This window comes from Strix aluco, chromosome 6 (assembly GCF_031877795.1).
Source record: "Strix aluco isolate bStrAlu1 chromosome 6, bStrAlu1.hap1, whole genome shotgun sequence".
In the NCBI taxonomy this organism is placed as follows: domain Eukaryota; kingdom Metazoa; phylum Chordata; class Aves; order Strigiformes; family Strigidae; genus Strix; species Strix aluco.
Window position 1 is genome coordinate 2,506,764 of NC_133936.1, and position 20,988 is coordinate 2,527,751.

The 20,988-nt window shown below is 36.8% G+C and overlaps 1 protein-coding gene across 1 annotated transcript in view; it reads left to right on the forward strand.

Annotated features, from left to right (window-relative positions):
* Positions 1-20,988, forward strand: part of NEB (nebulin) — a 157,666-nt gene that overhangs the window by 30,387 nt on the left and 106,291 nt on the right. Inside the window, exons 7-30 of the mRNA XM_074828481.1 lie at positions 1,386-1,430; positions 3,979-4,224; positions 4,868-4,975; positions 6,411-6,515; positions 6,821-6,925; positions 7,030-7,134; positions 7,858-7,962; positions 9,767-9,871; positions 10,067-10,174; positions 10,943-11,059; positions 11,709-11,810; positions 11,893-12,000; positions 12,096-12,200; positions 12,866-12,964; positions 13,436-13,540; positions 13,639-13,746; positions 14,409-14,720; positions 14,853-15,059; positions 15,726-15,830; positions 16,189-16,296; positions 17,090-17,401; positions 18,610-18,816; positions 19,058-19,162; positions 20,205-20,312. Coding sequence (XP_074684582.1) covers positions 1,386-1,430; positions 3,979-4,224; positions 4,868-4,975; positions 6,411-6,515; positions 6,821-6,925; positions 7,030-7,134; positions 7,858-7,962; positions 9,767-9,871; positions 10,067-10,174; positions 10,943-11,059; positions 11,709-11,810; positions 11,893-12,000; positions 12,096-12,200; positions 12,866-12,964; positions 13,436-13,540; positions 13,639-13,746; positions 14,409-14,720; positions 14,853-15,059; positions 15,726-15,830; positions 16,189-16,296; positions 17,090-17,401; positions 18,610-18,816; positions 19,058-19,162; positions 20,205-20,312 — 3,240 coding nt within the window. The remainder of the gene's footprint in view (positions 1-1,385; positions 1,431-3,978; positions 4,225-4,867; positions 4,976-6,410; positions 6,516-6,820; positions 6,926-7,029; positions 7,135-7,857; positions 7,963-9,766; positions 9,872-10,066; positions 10,175-10,942; positions 11,060-11,708; positions 11,811-11,892; positions 12,001-12,095; positions 12,201-12,865; positions 12,965-13,435; positions 13,541-13,638; positions 13,747-14,408; positions 14,721-14,852; positions 15,060-15,725; positions 15,831-16,188; positions 16,297-17,089; positions 17,402-18,609; positions 18,817-19,057; positions 19,163-20,204; positions 20,313-20,988) is intronic.

The following is a 20,988-nucleotide window of genomic DNA, read 5'->3' on the forward strand; positions in this document are numbered from 1 at the left end:
AGAAGTATACTGAAGGTGGAAGGAGGAGAAGGCTACTTGGGAGGAACATAAAGATGTAAGACTTTATAAACTCCATTCCTACATGCATAGGCAAAGTTCAGCTGGAGTTGAAGCTAGCAAGGGAAGTGAAGGAACAGCCAAAAGGTTTCTGCAAGTGCCATCAGCAGCAAAAGGAAAGCTAAGAGAGTGTGGGACCATAGTTCAGTGGGCAGGGAAGCTGGTCACAACGAACAGGCAAAATGCTGAGGTACTTGAAGCCTCTTTTGCCTCAGGTTTGATAAGGCTTGTCCTATGGTCTTCCACATCTCTGAGCTTCCTAGCAGAGATGTGGGAGTGAAGTAGTACCCACAGCAGAGGAAGACAGAGTTAGGGATGACTTAACTCACTGGGATGTACGTATTTCCGTGGGACCAAAGGGGATGGATCCAGGGGTGCTGTGGAAATGGGTTGATGACATTGCAAGGCTGCTATCATCTCTGAAAGGTCATAGTGATGCGGATGTTCCTGATGTCTGGAAAAGGACAGATGTCACACCCATCTTCAAGAAGGGCAAGAAAGAAGGGAACCACAGGCTGGTCAGCCTGACGTCAGTCCTTGGGAAGGCTATGTAGCAGATCCTTTTAGAAACTATTTCTAAACACGTGAAAGACATGAAGGTCATGGGGAGCAGAGAACATTGATTTATCAAAGCCAAATCATGGCTGACCAAACTCATTGCTTATTATAATGTCTTCACAGCTGGTATGGACAAGGGGAGACCAGTGAATGTTGCATACCTTGACTACTTTAGTAAGACCTCTGAAAGTCTCCCATAGTCTTCCCATCACCAAATTTATGAGACATGGGATGGGTAAGTGGACAGTAAAGTGGGTGGAAAATTGACTGGACTGCTGAGCTCAGAATTGTGATCAGTAGTACAAAGTTGTGCTGGCAGCCAGCAAATTATTGGTGTCCTTCAAGGATCTGTAGGTAGGAGCAACTCTGAGGGCAGCCTTAGAGAGAGAAACCTACTACAGTCCTCTCAGCGTATTATCAAACACTTGGAAAATCCTGGTTTTTTTGAATGCTGATTCTTTCTTTTAGTGTGGTCATCTAGTGTGGTCATCATTGTCTTTGCTCTTGTAGGTAAAATTAGATAATGATCCTTCATTAATTACTTGGGAGGATGATTAATTGAGGAATGTATGGAAAAAATCCAGTCATGAATACAAAAAGTGGACAGGTGTTCACAATTACTAAGGATGCAAATGTGACTGCATAGGTACATAGCAACTACAGTCCTATTTCTCCAAAAGTGTGTTTTTAAAAGAGCTGAACAGAGGTTAGAATTTGCTATTCTGTATGATCTGGCCTAAAAATGATTTTTTTCTCTCTTTTTTTAATAGTACTACATTGAAGAGACAATTATTGAGGAGGGTGAACCAGAGGAGGTAAATGTCCTCGTGATGTTGCCTGTGGTGTATATATGCATGTAATTAATGCAAAATGGTAAATTAGTGGCCCTTTGTATTCTGAGGACTAATTTTTCATATTAACCACACATGTCAGAGAACAGTTGCTTCTTAATACTTTATTTTCTCTGCAAGACCCTGTTGTGGGATGATCTGGAGGCCGCCTAGCTTGTTCTGAGTATCCTATCTGCCGCTCTTTGGTTTCCATTAGAAGGAACCGTGGATGTGTCCATCAGAAAAAGACTGTGCTCATTTCTGTCCGGCCCTCTGTGTCTTGCTGGTAGTCTTCCCTTTGCTCCTGCCCAGCAGCTCTTTGCACAGGACCTGACAAGAGGAAGCAACAGGTTACATTAATAACAACAAACATGGGCAGGAAGATTACTTCGGTAACATGTTGACAAAAATCCTCTTACTAGTGCAAAATCCAATTATTAGCGTTCAAGATGAACAGAATTAGCGAGGATTTGAATGTGACTAGATACGTACATATGAACAACAGGCACATACATGCATTATACCTTGTTTTGAAGAGCTATGTAAAAAGATTCTGCCTGAAACCAGTTTATGTATCAGTTCTGCTGCCTTCACCTTGTGTAATTTCACTGAAAAGTGGTGGTTTGCAGATTTTTTTCGTGTCACTGGTAACAAATATTTGAGTCACCAAGGACTTATTACCGTAATTCAAAATTCTCCTTGTAATATAGGAATAACCCAAACCTCTGTTACGTTACCGTGGAATATTCTTTATGGCATAGGCTTATGTGGAAATAAAAGCTTAATGTTTCCCTTTATGAGTGTGTTTTCTTCCAAACAAACGATCTGTTCCCCAAGTCTTTCTGCATTTTTAATTTAATAATATCTGATTTGATTAATACTGTTTGAACAAGTAATCTAGGGCTATCCTTTTGAAGGAAGACTTCCATCTTATTAGTTTTAAGATTAATTTGTGCACTGCATTCATCAGGTGTTTGAAAATCTGTACCCAGACTGGATTTAAAGGGAGATATAGCATGACTGATTATTTCTGTGTCTGATTTGCATCAGTTTTTGATGTATTGTGGAATGAAGAATTACATATGAGTACGAATGTCTTCCTAGCTAATGTGATTAGACCTTTTCCCATCATCTGTAAATACAATCTAATACATTAGTGTCATGTGGTCCTATGCATTATCATATGAAAATAAAAGCATTGTTTTGCACAAAATGCTGTATTTTCAGAATCAAGCCTCTCCAAGTTTTAGAATATTGCAAATCTATACAAAATATATTTTTATAAAACCATATAGCTTCACTGTTTTGTTATAAAACTAACAGCAGGTAGTGCTGCTTGCAGTGTTTGCCTAGACAGGTTTCAAACTCTCCAGTGCTTTCAGTGCCCAAAGTTAGATGAACACTTGTATATTTGAAATGAGTTGTAAGAGAGAAACTTGTAGCGGTGCTGATGTAATTTGGGGCAGCATTTGTGAAATGCAATTAATGTTCACATAGTAAACAAACCTTTTGTGATTTAAGTGTTGTATACTTCTCAATCTAATGTTTATTGCATGGTGCATTTTCTGGTCTGTCTCACACTAACACAAATAGCTATCAGGAATATGAGCTTCATGCGTTCGCTTTTAAAGGTGCTTTTTTATTTTGAAAGCTAGATGCTATGAAATAAAGCTTGGCGTGTGATTTTAGATTTCAGGTGATTTTAGAGCACATTTTTAAGTTGCAATAATTATTTTTAAATGCTTTTAATTAGAATCGTAGTATTAACATTATTGCTTACAGCATGAATATGTTGATAAGCAAGTACATAAACCATTTAAATTAATTAAGTGCTTATTTCTAATGGATGCTTGATCATTGATTAGGTAAATATCTCAGCTATGTCTCTGCCATGATTGTGATCTGACTATGAGAAAATATAGTTTAGTAGAAAAGGTGGATTCTAGGTATTTGTTCACTCAGCTGGTGCATCGTGTAGGTACTACAAGATTACAAAGCCTTGAGCTTGTCTGTCTGCTGTGTCCATTCCTTTCCGTTTGCAAGAAGAAGATAATCTTTTTGAATGACTGTACACACGTTTGACCTGCTTTCACAACTTCCAGTGACATCATTAGGAGCCCTGGCTGTACGACGTGTGTCTCCAACCCAACTTCAGCACTGAGAACATTTCTACACTTTGGTTTTAGTAGCCTGTGGCCCTACCTGAGAGCTCCCCCAATGTCAGGGGAAGTTATGAATATAGAACAGAGGCACAGGAGCCCCACTCTCCCACCTACTCTGGAGAATAATGAGATGAGTTTGATACAGAAATCAGCCAGTCAGTTAATTCGTTGTGGGCTTTTTTTAGATTGATGTATGGTAGGCATACTGGATAATCCCCGTAGGAAAAGTGTCACTGATTTTCTGTCTTGCAGGTGGTTCCTGGATAAGAACTGAGCATCCTTTTACTAGATAGGGGAGGTGAAAAATGCTTATCATAAAATGATGATTTATAGTTATAAAGCAAATAATTATTTTTTTTCTTTATTCCCAGGTGATCACTGAGATCACTGAGACCATTAGTACAGACTTCACAGGTCCTCAGACTACCACCTATACTATTGAGCATGAAAAACCTACTGTTGAGCGTGAAAAATCTATTACTGAGCGTAAAAAACCTTCTGTTGGGGATGCAGCACCTCCAGTCAGGAAGAGGACAATACGGACAAAAGTGGACCCATCTAAGTTTTTGACACCTTATCTGCTACACAGTAATAAAATGAAGGACCTATTCAGTGAGGTAAATTATCCCATGTCTTTTATTTCTTGAGGAACACCAACTTTAAAATTATTTACTAGGTATTAGTGCAAACCTTTATGCTACTATTTTGTCTCCTGTACTTCGTTGTATGATGTGTTTTAATGATATTTGCCTGAAGTAGGAAGTTTCCTTTTTTGAATTAGCCACTTTCTTGCCCATTTCCTGCTTAAGTGCATTAGGTAATCATTAGGCACAAAAAGTGGCACAAAAGATCCCTTTTCCTAAATGTTAATGTATATTACCTACCAGCATTCACTGTTTAAATGTTATGTGAGGTCACAGGCCTAGGACTGCTACCCTCACCCACCCTTCCTTATCTTTGGTCACTGAAACTGTAAATTTGTCAATATCAAGCTGCTAAGGAGAATATAATCAATTAGGGGTGATCCAAACCAGGCTAAAGGTAGAAATGGATTTTTTCTGTTGTGTCAGATGGAAGAAAGTCAGTTGGTTGAAAGAAGCATAACTCTGCAAATGTAGTTGAGTAATACCAGCTTGTATTATTCAATAATCTGCCCAAAATTCCTATACTAACCACACAAATAAATTAATAATTGCTACATACATTTCTGGCAGAGCTTTAGGATATGTCTTAATTCTATTTATCATTATTTTCTTTCAGAACAAGTACAAAGAAAAATTTAGAAAAGAAAAAGGAAAGCCGTATGCTTCCACAATTGATACCCCAGAAATGCGGAGAATCAAGAAAGTGCAAGACCAGCTCAGTGAGGTAGGTATCATCATAAGAAAAAATACTTACTGAGTGGTAAAGAAGCAAATTGAGTCACAATTTTAGCTGTTAGATAAGAAGCGATAATTTTTTGATGATAAGGCAATCTGAAAGTTTAGCAGAAACTATCACATTACAAAAGCGAGGGATACAGAGTATATGACAATTTGAGTTCTGTGGTGTAGCTTGGAATTTAGGTCTTTCAGGAGGGAGATGTGATGGTTCCTTTCCAGCTGAATAATAGCCCTGTTTCACTGTGGCTAAAGAGGTTTGAAAATTTCCGATGAGAAGTTATAGCCATGGGAGATGGTGGCAATGCCCACATCGTTGAGTTTGAAGATTCCACACACTGTGTTCTGCAGGCATCATGAATGATGTGCCTGATGATTTTTTTTTTATTGAGGTTAAGTTGTGCACTGGGTAAATAACCCTAGAATTTTGGTTTTAAGATGTGTTTAAACATTTTTGTTTTCATAAAACAACTGAAAGTCAGTTTCCTAAAGAGAAAATGATGCTTAGATTCTCCCAAGTGTTGCAAAATGACCTTCTATACATCCTGTCATTTACTATGGGATTTTCCAAGATGTGTTGTCTCCTCTGTGTGAATTCCACTGTTAATGATCTGCCTTTGAAGTCTGGCCCGAGTGCAGTTGCCCAGCTGATACAGTGCCCCTAGTTCCAGAACCTAGCTCATCCTCCCCTCTTTCTTTTAAGCAGCCCTAGTCTACCTTTCAACAATGCACTTCACAGTCTGGGAAACTGAAATTCACCTACAAACGCTTCTTTATTCTTTGTACAGGAAATAGGGAGAGTTGAGTCCCTAGGAATGGGAACCCCTAAAGCTGAGAGGGTAGTCACCTAACCTTACCGATGCTCAGGAGAAGAGTGTGCATTAAATCATACTCCGCTCCTGACTCGGGATGGATTGAGGAATGGGATGCAGCAATCCGTGTGCTAACGCTGACTGAGCCTGCAGTCACGCTGGGAGTGGTGTAGCCGCATTAGGATGATTTTGTGCCCAAGCTGCTGGTTTGCCGTGGTGATGTGGCTGTATTGTTTTCGGCACTGCAGCTAGTGTTTACATGGTAATGGACTCTGAAATGGAGATATACTGCATAGCATGGGGATCTCTATCTCATAGGCAGGGTGGAAATACTCCTAGGAAGAACTCTGTGATTACAGAAGGACGCTACCTCTAACTTGGACTCACATCTCTTGAAACTGTCTCAAAGCTTCATTTCTTAGTTAATTTGCAAAATCCATTTGCTTCCACAGGCTTCATTTCTAAGAAGCAACTAGTCCTAAATGCTTTATTGAATTCAGGTTTTGGCTGTTTACAGTATTAAGTGTCAAAATATCAATATTCTGCTTTTTTTTTAAAAAAAAGTCATTTTTTGCTGTAAGGATAAATGCATTTTGTTGTGCATTGATCTAGGTTAAATACCGCATGGCTGGTGAAGTTGCTAGAACCATTTGCCACGTTGATGAAAAGGCCAAGGATATAGAACATGCAAAGAAAGTGTCACAGCAAGTGAGCAAGGTGAGCGAGTTCTGACTTTCTAGAAGGGTTGTGAACGTTAGTGGATCGTGAGGTTGCTGATAGGAATAAAGTGTTGAGCTCAGGGCACTAAAGCAATGTTTATAGAACAGTTTAGAAGCACAGGGAGAGATAGAGAAGTTGATAGGGAAGTATAAATATAATCTTAAATGTTTCCAGTTGATGTCTTCAAATGTCACTGGTTTGAGACTTTCACTTCAAAAAAATCTTTAGAGCAGGTAGTTTATTCACAAAAGTAAATATTTTTCTAATGATAGAGTAACTAACATGCTGATCTTTCTTTCCAGGTATTATATAAACAGAATTGGGAGGAGACTAAGGACAAGTACCTGCTTCCCCCTGATGCGCCAGAGCTTGTGAATGCAATAAAAAACACAGCAATGTTCAGTAAGGTAAGAAAAAAAACCCCACAGGTCTAGGCAGCTGAAGTGCAAGAAGCATTCCAAGTCAGAGAGTAATTCATAGTGAATATTCTGACATTTTTCTGTTTTTTTAGAAACTCTATACTGAAGACTGGGAAGGAGACAAAACATTATTCTATCCATACAATGACAGTCCAGAGCTCAGAAGGGTGGCACAGGCTCAAAAGTCTCTGAGTGATGTAAGTATCAAAGCCTGATTGACAGTTAGGTCACTGTTACAGTGTGACTTGGTAGACTTCCTGGTGGACTTTGACTAGATATAAAAATTTCATAATGGAACAGAAAATAGAAATGCGTACGTGTGCACTGATAGTTGGCTCTGATAGTTATGCTATTTCTATAGAAAAATATGTACTCTAATACAGAGTATAAATCTGTTGGCAATTTATGCCAGATTATGAATGAATGAAATAATTAATGTATTAAAGATCTTCTGAGGTAATCAGTAAGAAGACCTCAAGTATCTTTCAGAATGGAGAAACTCTCAGGGTTGGCTGTAAGCCCAGTTCACTGTTGTGGGTCTACAAATCTGCCTCAGTGATAAGAAAAGTCAGGAACTCGTGAGGCTGTGTGATTTGCTGATACTTAGATATGTAGAACTCTTCAACCCAGGATTTTAGGTCTCACTTGAAGATTTCAGTGAATTTTGCAGATGTCCAGAATTTCACAGTCTATCAGGAGCAACAGAGTAATAGACTTAAAAACTTTCCCAGGGAACTGATTCTTTTTCACTGTCTCTTATCAGGAGACTTCTCAGTAGTCCTCCAGAACACACTGGTTGAAAGAGTTTATGCTGCAGTAGCTGAGGACAGAACTTCGTTAATGGTGGTGTTAGCAGAGATAAATGTTCTGATGCTTAAGTTGGTAGTTACTGTAAATGTTGACTTCTTTCATATTTTCAGATTGTCTACAAAAAAGGTCATGATGAACGAAAATCTAAATTTACTTCTCTGCCAGATCCACCTGATGTGGAACAAGCCAAGAAAGTGACAAGGCAGCTGAGTGATGTGAGTAGAATGAAGTGCTCTTCTTTCTGTAGAAACCTCACTTCTGGAGTTAGAGAGGCAAAAAGGTACCTAAAGAAAGGGAAAGCAAAAGAAAAGCCCAGAGCTCATATCAAGACCCCTTTGATTTTCAGTGGTGGAAGGCAGTTTCTTTCTTCCTCGAGTGTCTCAGAGAAAATCCTGCCCAGTCTTAGGTTAAAGATGAAAATTTACTCTTGTCAGTGAATTTAGTTTTCACAAAACATTTCTGCTTCTACCATACACACATTACTTCCTATTCTCCCTCCCTCTTTTTTTGTGTATTCTGCTTTACACTTTCTGTGTTTACAGGAGAAAATAGTGAACAACATCCATTTTGCTGTTCTCTTAAATGTAAACAGTGACAGGTAAATAGCTATCTGGTTTTGGAGCCAGTTACTTGCTTACAAGGAAAATAACCCCATTTTGCTGAAAGTTGCCTAGTCAGCTGCTCAGAATACATTATAGTGTTGATTTCAGTGTCAAACCGTTGTACACGTACATGTCCCAGGATTCTTAAGTTCATGGACACCAGTCAGTGGAAATGTCTGGCAACTTAGATAACGGTTTCCTGGTTTGCACACCAAATTAACAAGGAACATTCAACATTAAACTTCATAACTGTGTGGTGTAATTAACAACGACTCTAGCACCAGTCCTTGTCAATGCATTTTAGGCATGCTTAGAATAAAACACAGCTGAGGAATGCAGGAGGTGAAGTGAAATACAGGAAGACCAACTTTTGCTGATGAAACTGGAACTAAGTCGCATAATCTTGTGAGATAGAAGTAGGATTTTAACCCAGTTCAGAATTTAGCTATTATGATGAAGACACACATTATTGCTGTGTATTGAAAATTATCTGATGTTTAAGAATAGGAACTTACAGTTTCACTTATGATTGCAAAGCCATGAAAAAAATGTTGTGAACCCATTTGGAAGGTGAAAGAAAATAGTATTTAATTTAGAGAAAATTTCTTGAATATTATTCTTCTATAGCTTAAAAGCTAAATTTAACGGGACATCAAGAAAAATTTTAGACATGTAAAAAGCAAGATTGGTATGATAATTCTTTGAAATTAAGTAAGCTATATATGTATCTCCAAAACAATAAAATGTAGAATTTTTTTTAAGGTGGTTTTTGGCGTATATGTTCTGTATCAATGTGTAACAATTAAAAAAGCATTGGACAAGTTGTATTTTTTGTGATAAGCACCACAGCTGTGGCTGAAAATGCATTTGGAACACGGAGTCGAAACTTGGGAAGATGTTCTGTTTTTAGACAGGCAGGAACTGTCTAAACAGTTGATATTTGGTTGCTGTGTGCTTGAATATAGTCTAATAGAAATCACATATACCAGACAATCCATATATTACAAGGGTTTTCTTATAACAATTTTCAGCAGCAATAACAATAAATTCTGGCTTAACCAATGGGCAATACTATGTCCCAATATTATGTGACCAGTGAGAAAATGGAACCAAAGGAATATGTTAGTGATGTCTCATAGAAAGATTTTATTATTAATAACTGTCCTTTAGAACAGATGACTTAGTTCACCTATTTGTCCTTTTTTTGGTCAGGGAGGTACTAATAGAAATAACTGAATACTGAAGTGGTTAAGCCAAGTCATATTTAAGGTGTCTTTAACAATAATGGTTAAAGTAGTTATAAGGCAGATGTAAAATGTGAAGCAACTTAAAAAGAAGACTTTTAAAAGCAAATCTGTCAAGTGAAAATTGAGTTGTATCTTGGGGATTCAATTTTATTTTTTTGATTTCATTATAGATTATTTACCACAAGGACTATAAAAACAATATCAAAGGGAAGTGGAGTCAAACTCCATGCTATGATGTTGCAATTGCGAAAATGAATGCAGACAATATAAGTATGGTAAGTGAATTCTTCAGAAAATCTTGAAATGAACAGCTTTATCCTCTGTTTATGTTAACATGGAAAATATCGATTAATTTTGCCTGCTCCATTTGTGGTATTTCTCTTTTCCTAAATAAGCTACTTCATGGATGTCTGATTTATAATATAATTGCATTTGATACATTGTTATCTGTTTGTCTCTGTTCCTAACAGCGAAAATACCAGGAAGACTTTGAAAGCATAAAAGACCAAATCTACTTTATGCAGACTGAAACTCCAGAATATGAAGCTAATAAGCGAGTTTCAAATAATGTCAGTAAGGTATGTTACGTGTGCTCCCATTTCTTTAGCTTGAGTATAGTTCTGAAGTCAGGCCAGTTTGTGCTGAAACCGTTTTGTCAAGTGTCAGAAATATTTTATTGTGTGCGAAAGATGTATTCTTGTGTGCCTTCCACTAGGGAGCTTATGACAACTTCTGTCTATGCTTATGATCTTCCACAATAGCACCCATGAAGTAGAATTTTCTTTCAGTGAATTAAAATTTGCTTCATTGTTTGTTCTGATCATGTTATGTGCCTGATTTTTAGTTGGAACAAATCAATACAGATACCTAAGACCAACTTAAGCTGGCTGAATTTGGCTCAGTATTTTCGTATTTATTCATCCTTGCTCAGTGTATCGCACTGATGTTGTGCTGGCTCATTTTTGTTCAAAATACAGAATTTGTTTGGCTTCTGCATTTTCTGCAATAGTATATGCATCAGCAAAGACAATCTTATGCCATGAATTGTAAGAACGTGACTATTCTGAGATGTCAACTGGTATTTGAAAAATTACAGTGTTTGGAGAGGGGCTTAAAGGGGGGGGACATCTACTAAATAGCTCCCACTTTTCTTGCAACCCTGCCTCCCATCTCGTCATCGCTGCACTCCTGTGATCTGAGTGCCTTTCATGGTCCTTTGCCACCATAAGTTAAAAAGGGAAAATTTTCCTGAAAAGTTCACGATGGTATAGGTACGTGACCATTTGACTTTTAATACTGATTTGTAAAACCTCACCTTTTTTTTTTTATTATTATTTTTTTTAAAGGTAAAATACAGAGCAGACTATGAAAAGAATAAAGCTATTGCAGATTATAATGTGCTTCCTGCTACAGAGAACCCATTGCTGAGGCAATTAAAAACTGCAGGAAATGTGCTGAGTGATGTAAGTATTATCAAAGTACAGCTGGATGATTTTCAGTTGTGTACAATAAACCAAACTCATCATTTCTTCACAAGGCTTCTCCTTTGGAACTCTTAGGATTTTTATAGACCCGTTTTTGTCATGACATACCACCAATCAGAACAGTTCAGAGTCGTGTCTCCACAGCAGAGCATAACAGTAGCTGTGGCATGTTATGGGGATAGCTAATTATTGTATAGTTCATTTAGGTCCCTGTGGAAAATGGATCACAAGGTGACAGTTCTTACTGTTTTGAGGAACTTCAGCTGATGTCACTAATGATAAAATATGTTTTACTTTCACATACTCATATTCTGGTTACTCACTGTAATGGCTTTTTCCATTTCTCTCTTCTTGCTGTTTTGATCTGTATGGAAAGACACTGCATATTTCTCAGTGACACAAGTTCAAAAACCAGTAGTCAGATGTTTCTGTCTTCTCTTACAAACCTAATAGTGACTAAAAATTTTTTTAAAAAAATCATTGGGGAAAAAAGTGCCATCTGTTTTTCAATCGTCAGGGAAAGCTTTTCTTTGCATCTTTTCAAAGTTTTACTCCTGTCATTTTTAATTTGTTGTGAGTGAGTTGCAGTGAAATCTACTGCATTATCTGACATTATTTTCTTTTGCAGAAATTATACAAAGAAGCCTATGAACAATCAAAAGGAACCAGCATGAATTACTGTGACACACCAAAGTTCCAGACTGATACTGTTCTGAAGAATTTTAGTGATGTATGTATTTGATTTATGTTATGTCGTTCAGTACTGACGCTCTTGATTACTTTTGTTTATCAATTTGTGATTGTTTTTCCAGGTAAAATATAAAGATGCATATCAAAAGAATATTTTAGGACACTATTTGGGCAGCTTTGAGGACCCACATCATACTCACTGCATGAAAGTTGAAGCTATGAAGAGTGATGTAAGTGTGGCAATCGTTCTGTTTTCACTATCATACTTTCAGTTCAGAGAAAGCTCAATTATGGTTTCTTACTGAATGTTGATTTTATTTCCTAGAAAAATTACAAAGCAGATTACGAGGAGGAAAAGACACAGTGCTACTTTCCGCAGACCATAACTCAAGAGTATGAAGCTATTAAGAAGTTAGAGCAGTGTAAAGATGTAAGTACAGGACAGTAGTAGTTGTCAAGTAGCCAACTATACACAGAGTATCTGCTTCTGAGGCACACAAAAATTTACAGAGTGATTCCTGTTAACTTTGATGGTTTTGAATTTGGCCTTATTAGCATATGTGACTTTAAAAAAACCCACATATTAATCTGTATTTTAGGGCCTTTTCTGACATCTAGTGATCAAGACAGATATAGCACAATCTTTTTTTTTTAACAAGTAAAACCATAAAACTAGAGGAGTACGAAAATGAAGAATGAACCTCAAGCATTTGCGTGCTTAAGTTCACATATTTTTACATTAATACTTTAAAAGTACTTTAGTGACTTTATTAATATTGATTTTATTTAATCAATACTTGGAAAATAATTTAAATATATATTTGTATATAATATACTAGAATGTATAATGTATGCTATTTATTATATTTATATGCCTACTGAAATTATTTTACATTCATACTTTAATAATACTTTAAAAATCTAATTGCTCTCTGATTATTTAAAAAGTAGCACGAGAACTGTTGTGCATGACAGTGCTTATCTGTACGCATGCCATAACTGCTGACTATCCCAAGTAACGCTACGTTGCTATGTCTTATGAAATAGTTGTGCTTGTGTGCATTTTCTGCAAATATATTTATTATCTTCCTTCAGCACACCTACAAAAAGCATCCTGATCAAACCAAATTTACACAAGTGACTGACTCTCCAGTACAGAAGCAAGCAGAGATCAATAGCAAACAGCTGAGTGATGTAAGTAAACTTAGAAAACATGTTGCTACACTCTGACATTACCAGTTTCTGCACTGTGGCCACCTTCACTTTATCATCCAGTTGTAAGAGAATTCTGAAATGAACATGTAGGTGCATGTGTGTGCATGTACACACACACACACAAGCACAGAAACATTTGTGTATTCACAGTTCTGTTCCAGTGGAAGATCACCTGGAAATCAGATTTTTTTTAGTTTTTCAATTAGCTGTTCATGTAAATTTTCAGTGTGTATGTTTGTAATTTTGTTTATGTCCATCATTTTTAACGTGTTCTTCGCAGCAATTAAGTCAGTGGGATTTATACCATTCACTTGGCAAGGACTGGCATTTCATCCTGCCTTGCTTTGTGAGTGAGCTAGCATGGGATCTTTAAGTTGTGTCAGTCAGCATTATTAAGCTTTTACAATCTGTAAACATTGGGCTGCTAAATCTCTTTATTTTTCTTTGTAGATAAGGTATAAATCCAAAGGTGAAGAAATTATTCACAAGTACCACCTCCCTCCAGATGTGCCACAGTTTATACAGGCTAAAGTTAATGCCTACAATATCAGTGATGTAAGTATATTTTGAATCCAGAGCTCTTGATTACACTTACAAATTGAAGTTTTCTGTTAGCTAGAAACTGCTCATTCAAAGTTCACCTTTTCTTCTAGAACTATTACAAAACAGGATTGGAAGAATTAAAATCAAGGGGATATGATCTAAAAAGTGATGCTATTCCTATCCGAGCTGCCAAGGCTGCTAGGCAGGCTGCCAGTGATGTAAGTACATCCCTCCTAAAGGAACTGTTTAATTCAGGAGAGTTTACTCAAACAACGTTTGCAATTATGTTTATTAAGGATGCCTGAAGGATAACTTCTTTACTGTCTATTTTGAGCATGTTATTGGACATATTTAACACAGTTATATTTTTATTGGTGTTTCATTGCTTCACTAACGTATTTGTATAACTACATTTCAAAAAGGCTGTTTCATGATGTAATTTGCTATGAATAAACAGGCTGTCTTGCACTCTTGTATGGTTAGGGAGAATCATGAGGTCAGTAGCGATAGCTCCATGAGCAATGGACCGCTGAATTCTCTTTGTCCTTAATTATAGCCCTGATCATAAATGAGGTGAAAGAATCTAGCACCTCACTGGGGCTTGGGTAGATTCTTGGGTATGGCCTTGCAGAAGTCCCTTAGTATTTTAAGACTCCTCCCCCTCTTATCATCAGTACAAATGAGATAATGCTACTTTGAAAGGTAACTAACTGATATATGTAGCCATGAATTGTGAAGAGATACTTGTCTGGTTTTATGTATGGTCACTGACTTAAATGTGAGGGTTACTCTTTGTAGAAGAGGCTAGCCTTTGGTTTTAAAATGCTTATTGCAAAGATACTATACTTAAGATGATATTCTCTGTGTTCTGTTCTAACAGGTTAACTATAAAAAGGCCTATGAACTTGCCAAGGGTAAACTCGTGGGCTTCAAGAGCCTCCAAGATGATCCCAAACTCGTTCATTATATGAAGGTAGCCAAGTTGCAGTCTGAGCGAGAGTACAAGAAAGATTATGAGAAAACAAAAACTAAGAACAACATTCCACTGGATATGGTCAACGTTGTCGGTGCCAAGAAGGCTCAAGAGATTGCCAGCAACGCTAATTACAAGAACCTCCTACACCACTATACTTATTTACCTGATGCAATGAATGTGGAGCTGACCAAAAATATGATGGAGATTCAGAGTGATGTAAGTAAAACCTCATGTGAACAGAATTTTTTGGAGATGCCTCAAGCAAAAACTGTGAAGGCTCGGGAGAGGTCCCTGGATTGTTTTTTCTAATTCCTAACTTTTAAAACATTGTTTTCACTCCGTTATTAGAATGCATACAAAGCAGATTATAACAACTGGATGAAGGGCATTGGTTGGATTCCCATTGGCTCACTAGAAGTAGAAAAAGCTAAAAAAGCTGGAGATGCCTTGAATGAAAAGAAATATCGTCAGCATCCGGACACCATTAAATTTACAAGTGTGGTGGACTCTCCGGTAATGGTCCAAGCCAAACAGAATTCAGTTCAACTCAATGAGGTAAGTAGAGAAAGAAATGGGTGTTATAGTAGAGATGCACCTACTGAAGAGTTGAGCATTGTCTTTAAAATTTTTTAAAGTACTATTAGCCTGGAAGTGTTTCTCTGTGTTTGTCTTTGTTTTGTGCTCTGATTTTGCCTGAGTGATTTCCTGGTATAAGTCTGCAAGTCTCTATGGAAATCATGTGGCTCTTTCAGTTCACATCAGCTGGTGCTGTCCATTTATATTTTGTCTACTTGAAATACATTCAATTTAAGAAATGTGAAATTTTCAAGTTGTTTATTGATGCTTTACAACCTACAATAATGAATGAATTACGGAATGTTTGATGAATCACAGTATGTCCATCATTATACACCAGCAAGCTTTGTTTTATGTTACACTCTCCTACCATCCCTTATTATCCCACTCTTTCAGAAATGGTTTTTATGTCCATTGAAGGGCTTAATTTTGCTGAGTAAAGACTGCATAGAGCTTTTAGGGTGCATTCCTTCCATCAATAAGATCAACAATTCTATATGAAAAATAGAACCTCAATCTTTATGAGATGGGTGGCAACGTACATTTATTTGCAAAATCAAACATAAATCCTCAGTTAATTTACAGTGAGCTGGGGCTAGCTATACAAGAAAAGAAGGATTTATTTCTGTATCGTATGTTTTACAGAAACTATACAGATCTTCTGGAGAGGAAGTTAAACATAAATATACTCTTACCCCAGATGTCCCACAGTTTATCCAAGCTAGATACAATGCAGCTAACATCAGTGATGTAAGTGACTTCTTTACAACATGTTTTATACATTGTTAATGATATTTTGAGTAATATGTTACAGATACACTAGTATTGCAGGTTGCTTTCCTTGATATGCAGTTCTATATAATCAACTTGTATCACTGTAATTTTTCATTCTTGGTGTCATTTGAATTTCCAACCAGGCACCATTTAATCATGTAATCATTTAACTAATTTAATTAATAGATAAATCTGTTCTCATAAATGAAGACTGATAGTTGTATATGATCCCCACTGCATCTGCTTCTAAAGAATTGCCTGGGAGTAGCTCTGACTTGCATATAGTTCATGTGGTTACTAGATTCTCTAGAATAACATGGATTTTCTTTTTCAGGCATATTATAAACAAGACTACCATGATCTAATAGCTAAAGGGAACAATGTGTCACTCGATGCTATTCCAATTACTCGAGCCAAGGCTTCAAGAAACATTGCTAGTGATGTAAGTATCTATTCCAGGTATACTTTTCTTAGCTGTTTAGTAAAAAAGTTGTCCATTACAGCCATATGGTGGACCTCATATGTTGCACAAGTCTCACTAGCATCAGCATTATAAGAGATTCTTAGTCTTTCCCAAAGGCCTAGTTGATGTACAACTTACTTTATGCTCATCTTATTTGATTTAGATAGGCAAATGCTATTGCACTGTGTTTCTTAACCCACTTTTCACAAGAGAAGTGAAATCAGTAGTTCTTGCAATGGTTCTGTGACAAATTTCCAGAAAATACACTGCATTAGCACCTATTTACAGACCACGGGACAATATGTGCTCTTGGTTATACAGTGGAGTATGGCTTATACAGGAATCAAAAGGCTGATAGTGCAAATTGTATAAAGTGGGATGTGTTTTGGTGGTTTCATAGAACTCAGGGAGGCTGTCCAGTCATATTCCATTTCTTTGCTATTGCTTTCCAATGACTGAGAAGGATTGTCTCAATTATTCTGATATTTTTCATACACCTTTCCAAATGGGAATGCTTAGGAGATGTTTTCCCTTCCTTACAAGAAAAGCTAATATTGGTAAATCTTATTGTGGTGTGTGTAACCTGTTAGTACAGGCTTAGATGGTGGAGCAAGAAAAGCTGATGTAGGTACGGTTGCTGGGTGTGCCATGTAGGAGAGTTTTGTGGCTTCTTTTTCCAATGAAAGTCAGGAGAGCTCTTCTTTTCTTTTGCATTATTGTGGACATCAACAGCCACATCTCAGTACATTTGATCTCTTTCTTCTGTTTCTAGTATAAATATAAAGAAGCATATGAAAAGGCTAAAGGAAAGCAGATTGGTTTCAGAAGCCTGCAAGATGACCCTAAGCTTGTCCACTACATGAATGTAGGAAAGATTCAGTCTGAGCGTGAGTACAAGAAAGACTATGAGAAGACCAAGACTAACTATCATACGCCTGCTGACATGTACAGTATCCAGGCTGCTAAACAGGCGCAGGATGTAGCTTCCAATGCCCACTACAAAAATCTGATCCATCACTACACTTACCTGCCAGATGCCATGGATGTTGAGCTCGCAAAGAACATGATGCAAATTCAGAGTGATGTAAGTATTTCAATTATTGCAATTTCACAGATGTTTTCCTGCACACTGTGAAAAATAAAAGATGAGTTTATATTCAATGAAAATTGCCATTACTGTATGGGAATGGTCTGTTTTTCTTATGTCTTGGGGAAGATCGTTGCAAGTTTTATCAGCTGGTGGTGGCATTTAGAAATACCAAATTCCAGGTGAGTTCTACTCAACTTGATGTTGGCATATCAGTGGAGAGCAGACTTCTGGAATATTGAATTCAAATGAACTTTTTTTTCACATTTCCTCAGAAAACTTTTTTTTGCAACCAGCATAGTTTTGTTCTTTAAAACTTCTTTTAAGTTGTATTGATTTGTCTTCAAATGAAATAGATATGATAGTGTGGTTGGACTATCATTAACTATTTAGGATGAAGGAGTTGACAAAATGTAATTATAGATATTATTAGAAATACATTCTGGAGATCTCTAGCATAGGAGATCTCTCCTAGGACCTTCTCGGTTCTTCTTCAAGACACGGTTTCAGATGGTTGACTGGGTGTACAACGTTTCACTCTGCACCTCTTTGTATAGTGCAGAATTTAACTCTCTGTGGATCCCTATGGAAGGCCACTCATTTTAAAGTTAGAACACAGAAGGATCTTAAAAAAGTGTCCACAATATCCTTGCATTCAGACTGTGCATTAGCCCTGTCTGAATGTTTATGTGAGAGAACCTTCTGCAGATTTTGTAGCCAGGATAAATTTTCACTTGCAGTCTGTGAATTCTGCATGTTTTACTGTGGGAGGAACTATAGGAAGAGAAACAAAAATTGAGGCTCTGCTCTGTGGGCCTTTGTATAAGGCCAAGTCTCACAGAGTCTACTGAAACAGGGAACAAATTAAACCATGTTAAACAGTCACCGTATGGTAGCTTAGAAGTTACTAAGAATTGAAGGTTGGTGAAACTTTTCACATGGGTAAAAGAAAAGGAAGGTTAGTAAACACTGAGAAGGAATGTTATAGTTTATCAGAAATGAATCATGAATCAAAAATACAGTAACATGTTTTCTTCCTTATGAAATCATAGAGAAGCATAATAAATCTGTTGTTCCCCTCAAGGATTAATAAATATTTCCTGCTAATGTAGAACACACTAGCTGAACTATGTGATTATTGTTTTAAGCAAAATTATTACAGTTCTGTGGAAAATCTTGGTCCATGTCATCTTTCTCTCCTTCAGAATGCATACAAAGAAGAGTATAACAGCTGGTTCAAGGGTATTGGATGGAGTCCTCTTGGTTCTCTGGATGTTGAAAAAGCTAAAAAGGCTGGAGATGCATTAAATGAAAAGAAATACCGTCAGCACCCAGACACCATCAAATTCACAAGCATACCAGATTCAATACCAATGGTCTTAGCACAGCACAACACCAAGCAACTGAGTGATGTAAGACATTTTCCATTATTAATGAAATACAGTAATTTTATTTTTTTACCATATTTATGATTTATATGTTACTGTCAGATATTCCATCTAAAAAAACCCTTTAAATTTTAAAAAACTGTAAGAATAGTAAAACTGTAATTTATTGGTAAGAATTAAGTGTTGTTGCATTGTCTCTATTTGTTAACGCTAATATTACCTACCTTGTACTTGTCCACAAGTATTTGTTTGTTTTTCATTGCAGGTAACGTATAAGCAAGAGGGTGAAAAAGTAAAACACAAATACACCCTGGATCCTGATGTTCCTCAGTTTATTCAAGCCAGGGTCAATGCCTTCAATTTGAGTGATGTGAGCATATAACCAATAGTTTGTTTAATAATAGATTTGTTTGTCATTTAGTTAATAGAAAAAATAACTTATTTATTCATGCTGATATTGAATATAGAAATGCACAAGCTCTGAATGCAGCTAAGCTTTTACTTCTAGAATTCAGTGAGTTTTGTGCTTGTTAAGCAGATTTTTAAACTGAGCACTCATGAATGTAAAGACATTTCAGCGCTTTATTGGCAAACTACTTGGATAGACTGAATGAGAAAACCAGCATGACTTGTTATTATTCAGATACCTATAGGTTTGAAGACCTATGGCATCTAGTTTTATATAAAACACATTGCATAGGCAAGCAATACAAGTTCTCTGTGTGTTGCTGCCTGCTGCTGGGCTTTCAAAGGAAATTAGCTCATCCAGTGGAAAGACAGTAATGCCTTTTTCTGCCACTCAGCTACTAGTCTGCCTGCTTTCTATCACTTCTTGCATCCATCCAACACCATAAAGATCTCTGCTGATAGTATCAGTTTTATTGCCATTGCGATATTAAATTTTTTAATGGCATTATCAAGCCTCCAGGAACGAGGTAAAAGCTGACATCTCCTTTAATAACCTTGACATGCTATTTGTCCGTCCACATGCTGACTGCTAACAAAAAATCACCCAGACCACTTTCTTTGGTCACTTAAGACCACAAGGCCTGATTTTGAAGCTAACAGGAAAAAATTTCTGAAGGTTCAGTTAAATGAAAAAGGGGTTTGCTTAAGCAAGGGCAAAAATGCCACTGATAGAGTTGTTCTGCATAAAAATTGCAAAAAATGCTTACAGAGTTAATGATTTAGCTGCGTGAATTACTGTCTTGAAGGACTCTCCTATCTTTGTAGTAGATTTCTTTATCATAGTGCAACTGTAGTTTGTGTACAGGTTAACATTTTTCCTTGCAATTGCACAGACTAAACTGAATACTTTGATTGCTATAACTATAATAAAAATATGGGCTTAAACAACTTTGTTAAAATTGCTACTTGTAGCATTGCAAACTTACACCTTTTTTCCCTATAAGGCTAACTACAAAGCAGACTGGAAAAAAACCATTGCCAAAGGATATGATCTGAAACCAGATGCCATTCCTATTATTGCTGCTAAAGCTTCTCGAAATATTGCAAGTGATGTAAGTATAATTTACATAAAGTGGAATACATACATCTACTGCGCTACACCTTTCTGTACCATATTATGCTATAGAGTCTCTATACATATAATGGTATAGAGACACTTAACTCTGAGAATTGAAACTCCTACAATACTGTGGAATAACAAATGAATTCAGATGTTTACATGAACCTCTGAAAAAAACTATTTCTTTGGAAATGCATCATAACGTGTGAGTGCTGGTGAGTGGGGCTGTTTGTTGTACATGCTTCAAGTATTCACCAACTTATTTGAAAGTTTCTTTGTTATCATTTACCTATGCTGTATTCTTAATTGCTGGACTTCTACTTGTCTAGCATTCACGAGCTGTACAGAAATATGGCTGTTTTCAGGCAGCTAGTAAAAAATACAGAAATGTGGCTGTTTTCAGCTTGGTGTGCCATCTGACACAAGCTATGAAAGGAGATTTGGAACACAAAAATGAATTCACTAACTTCAGCAAAAGGCTGCAAATTGTTTCCATTCCCCACTTAAACATGCCTCCCTCCTATAGCTGATTATTGGGATATCTAATTGTTTGGTAGCCTTGGGCTTTTATTTTTATTATTTTGCTAGTCTTTTAATTAAAAGCTGAATGTTCCTGGGAGTTAGAAGTCTACACAGTAAAATATAATGTGGCAGAGGCAATGGTGTGG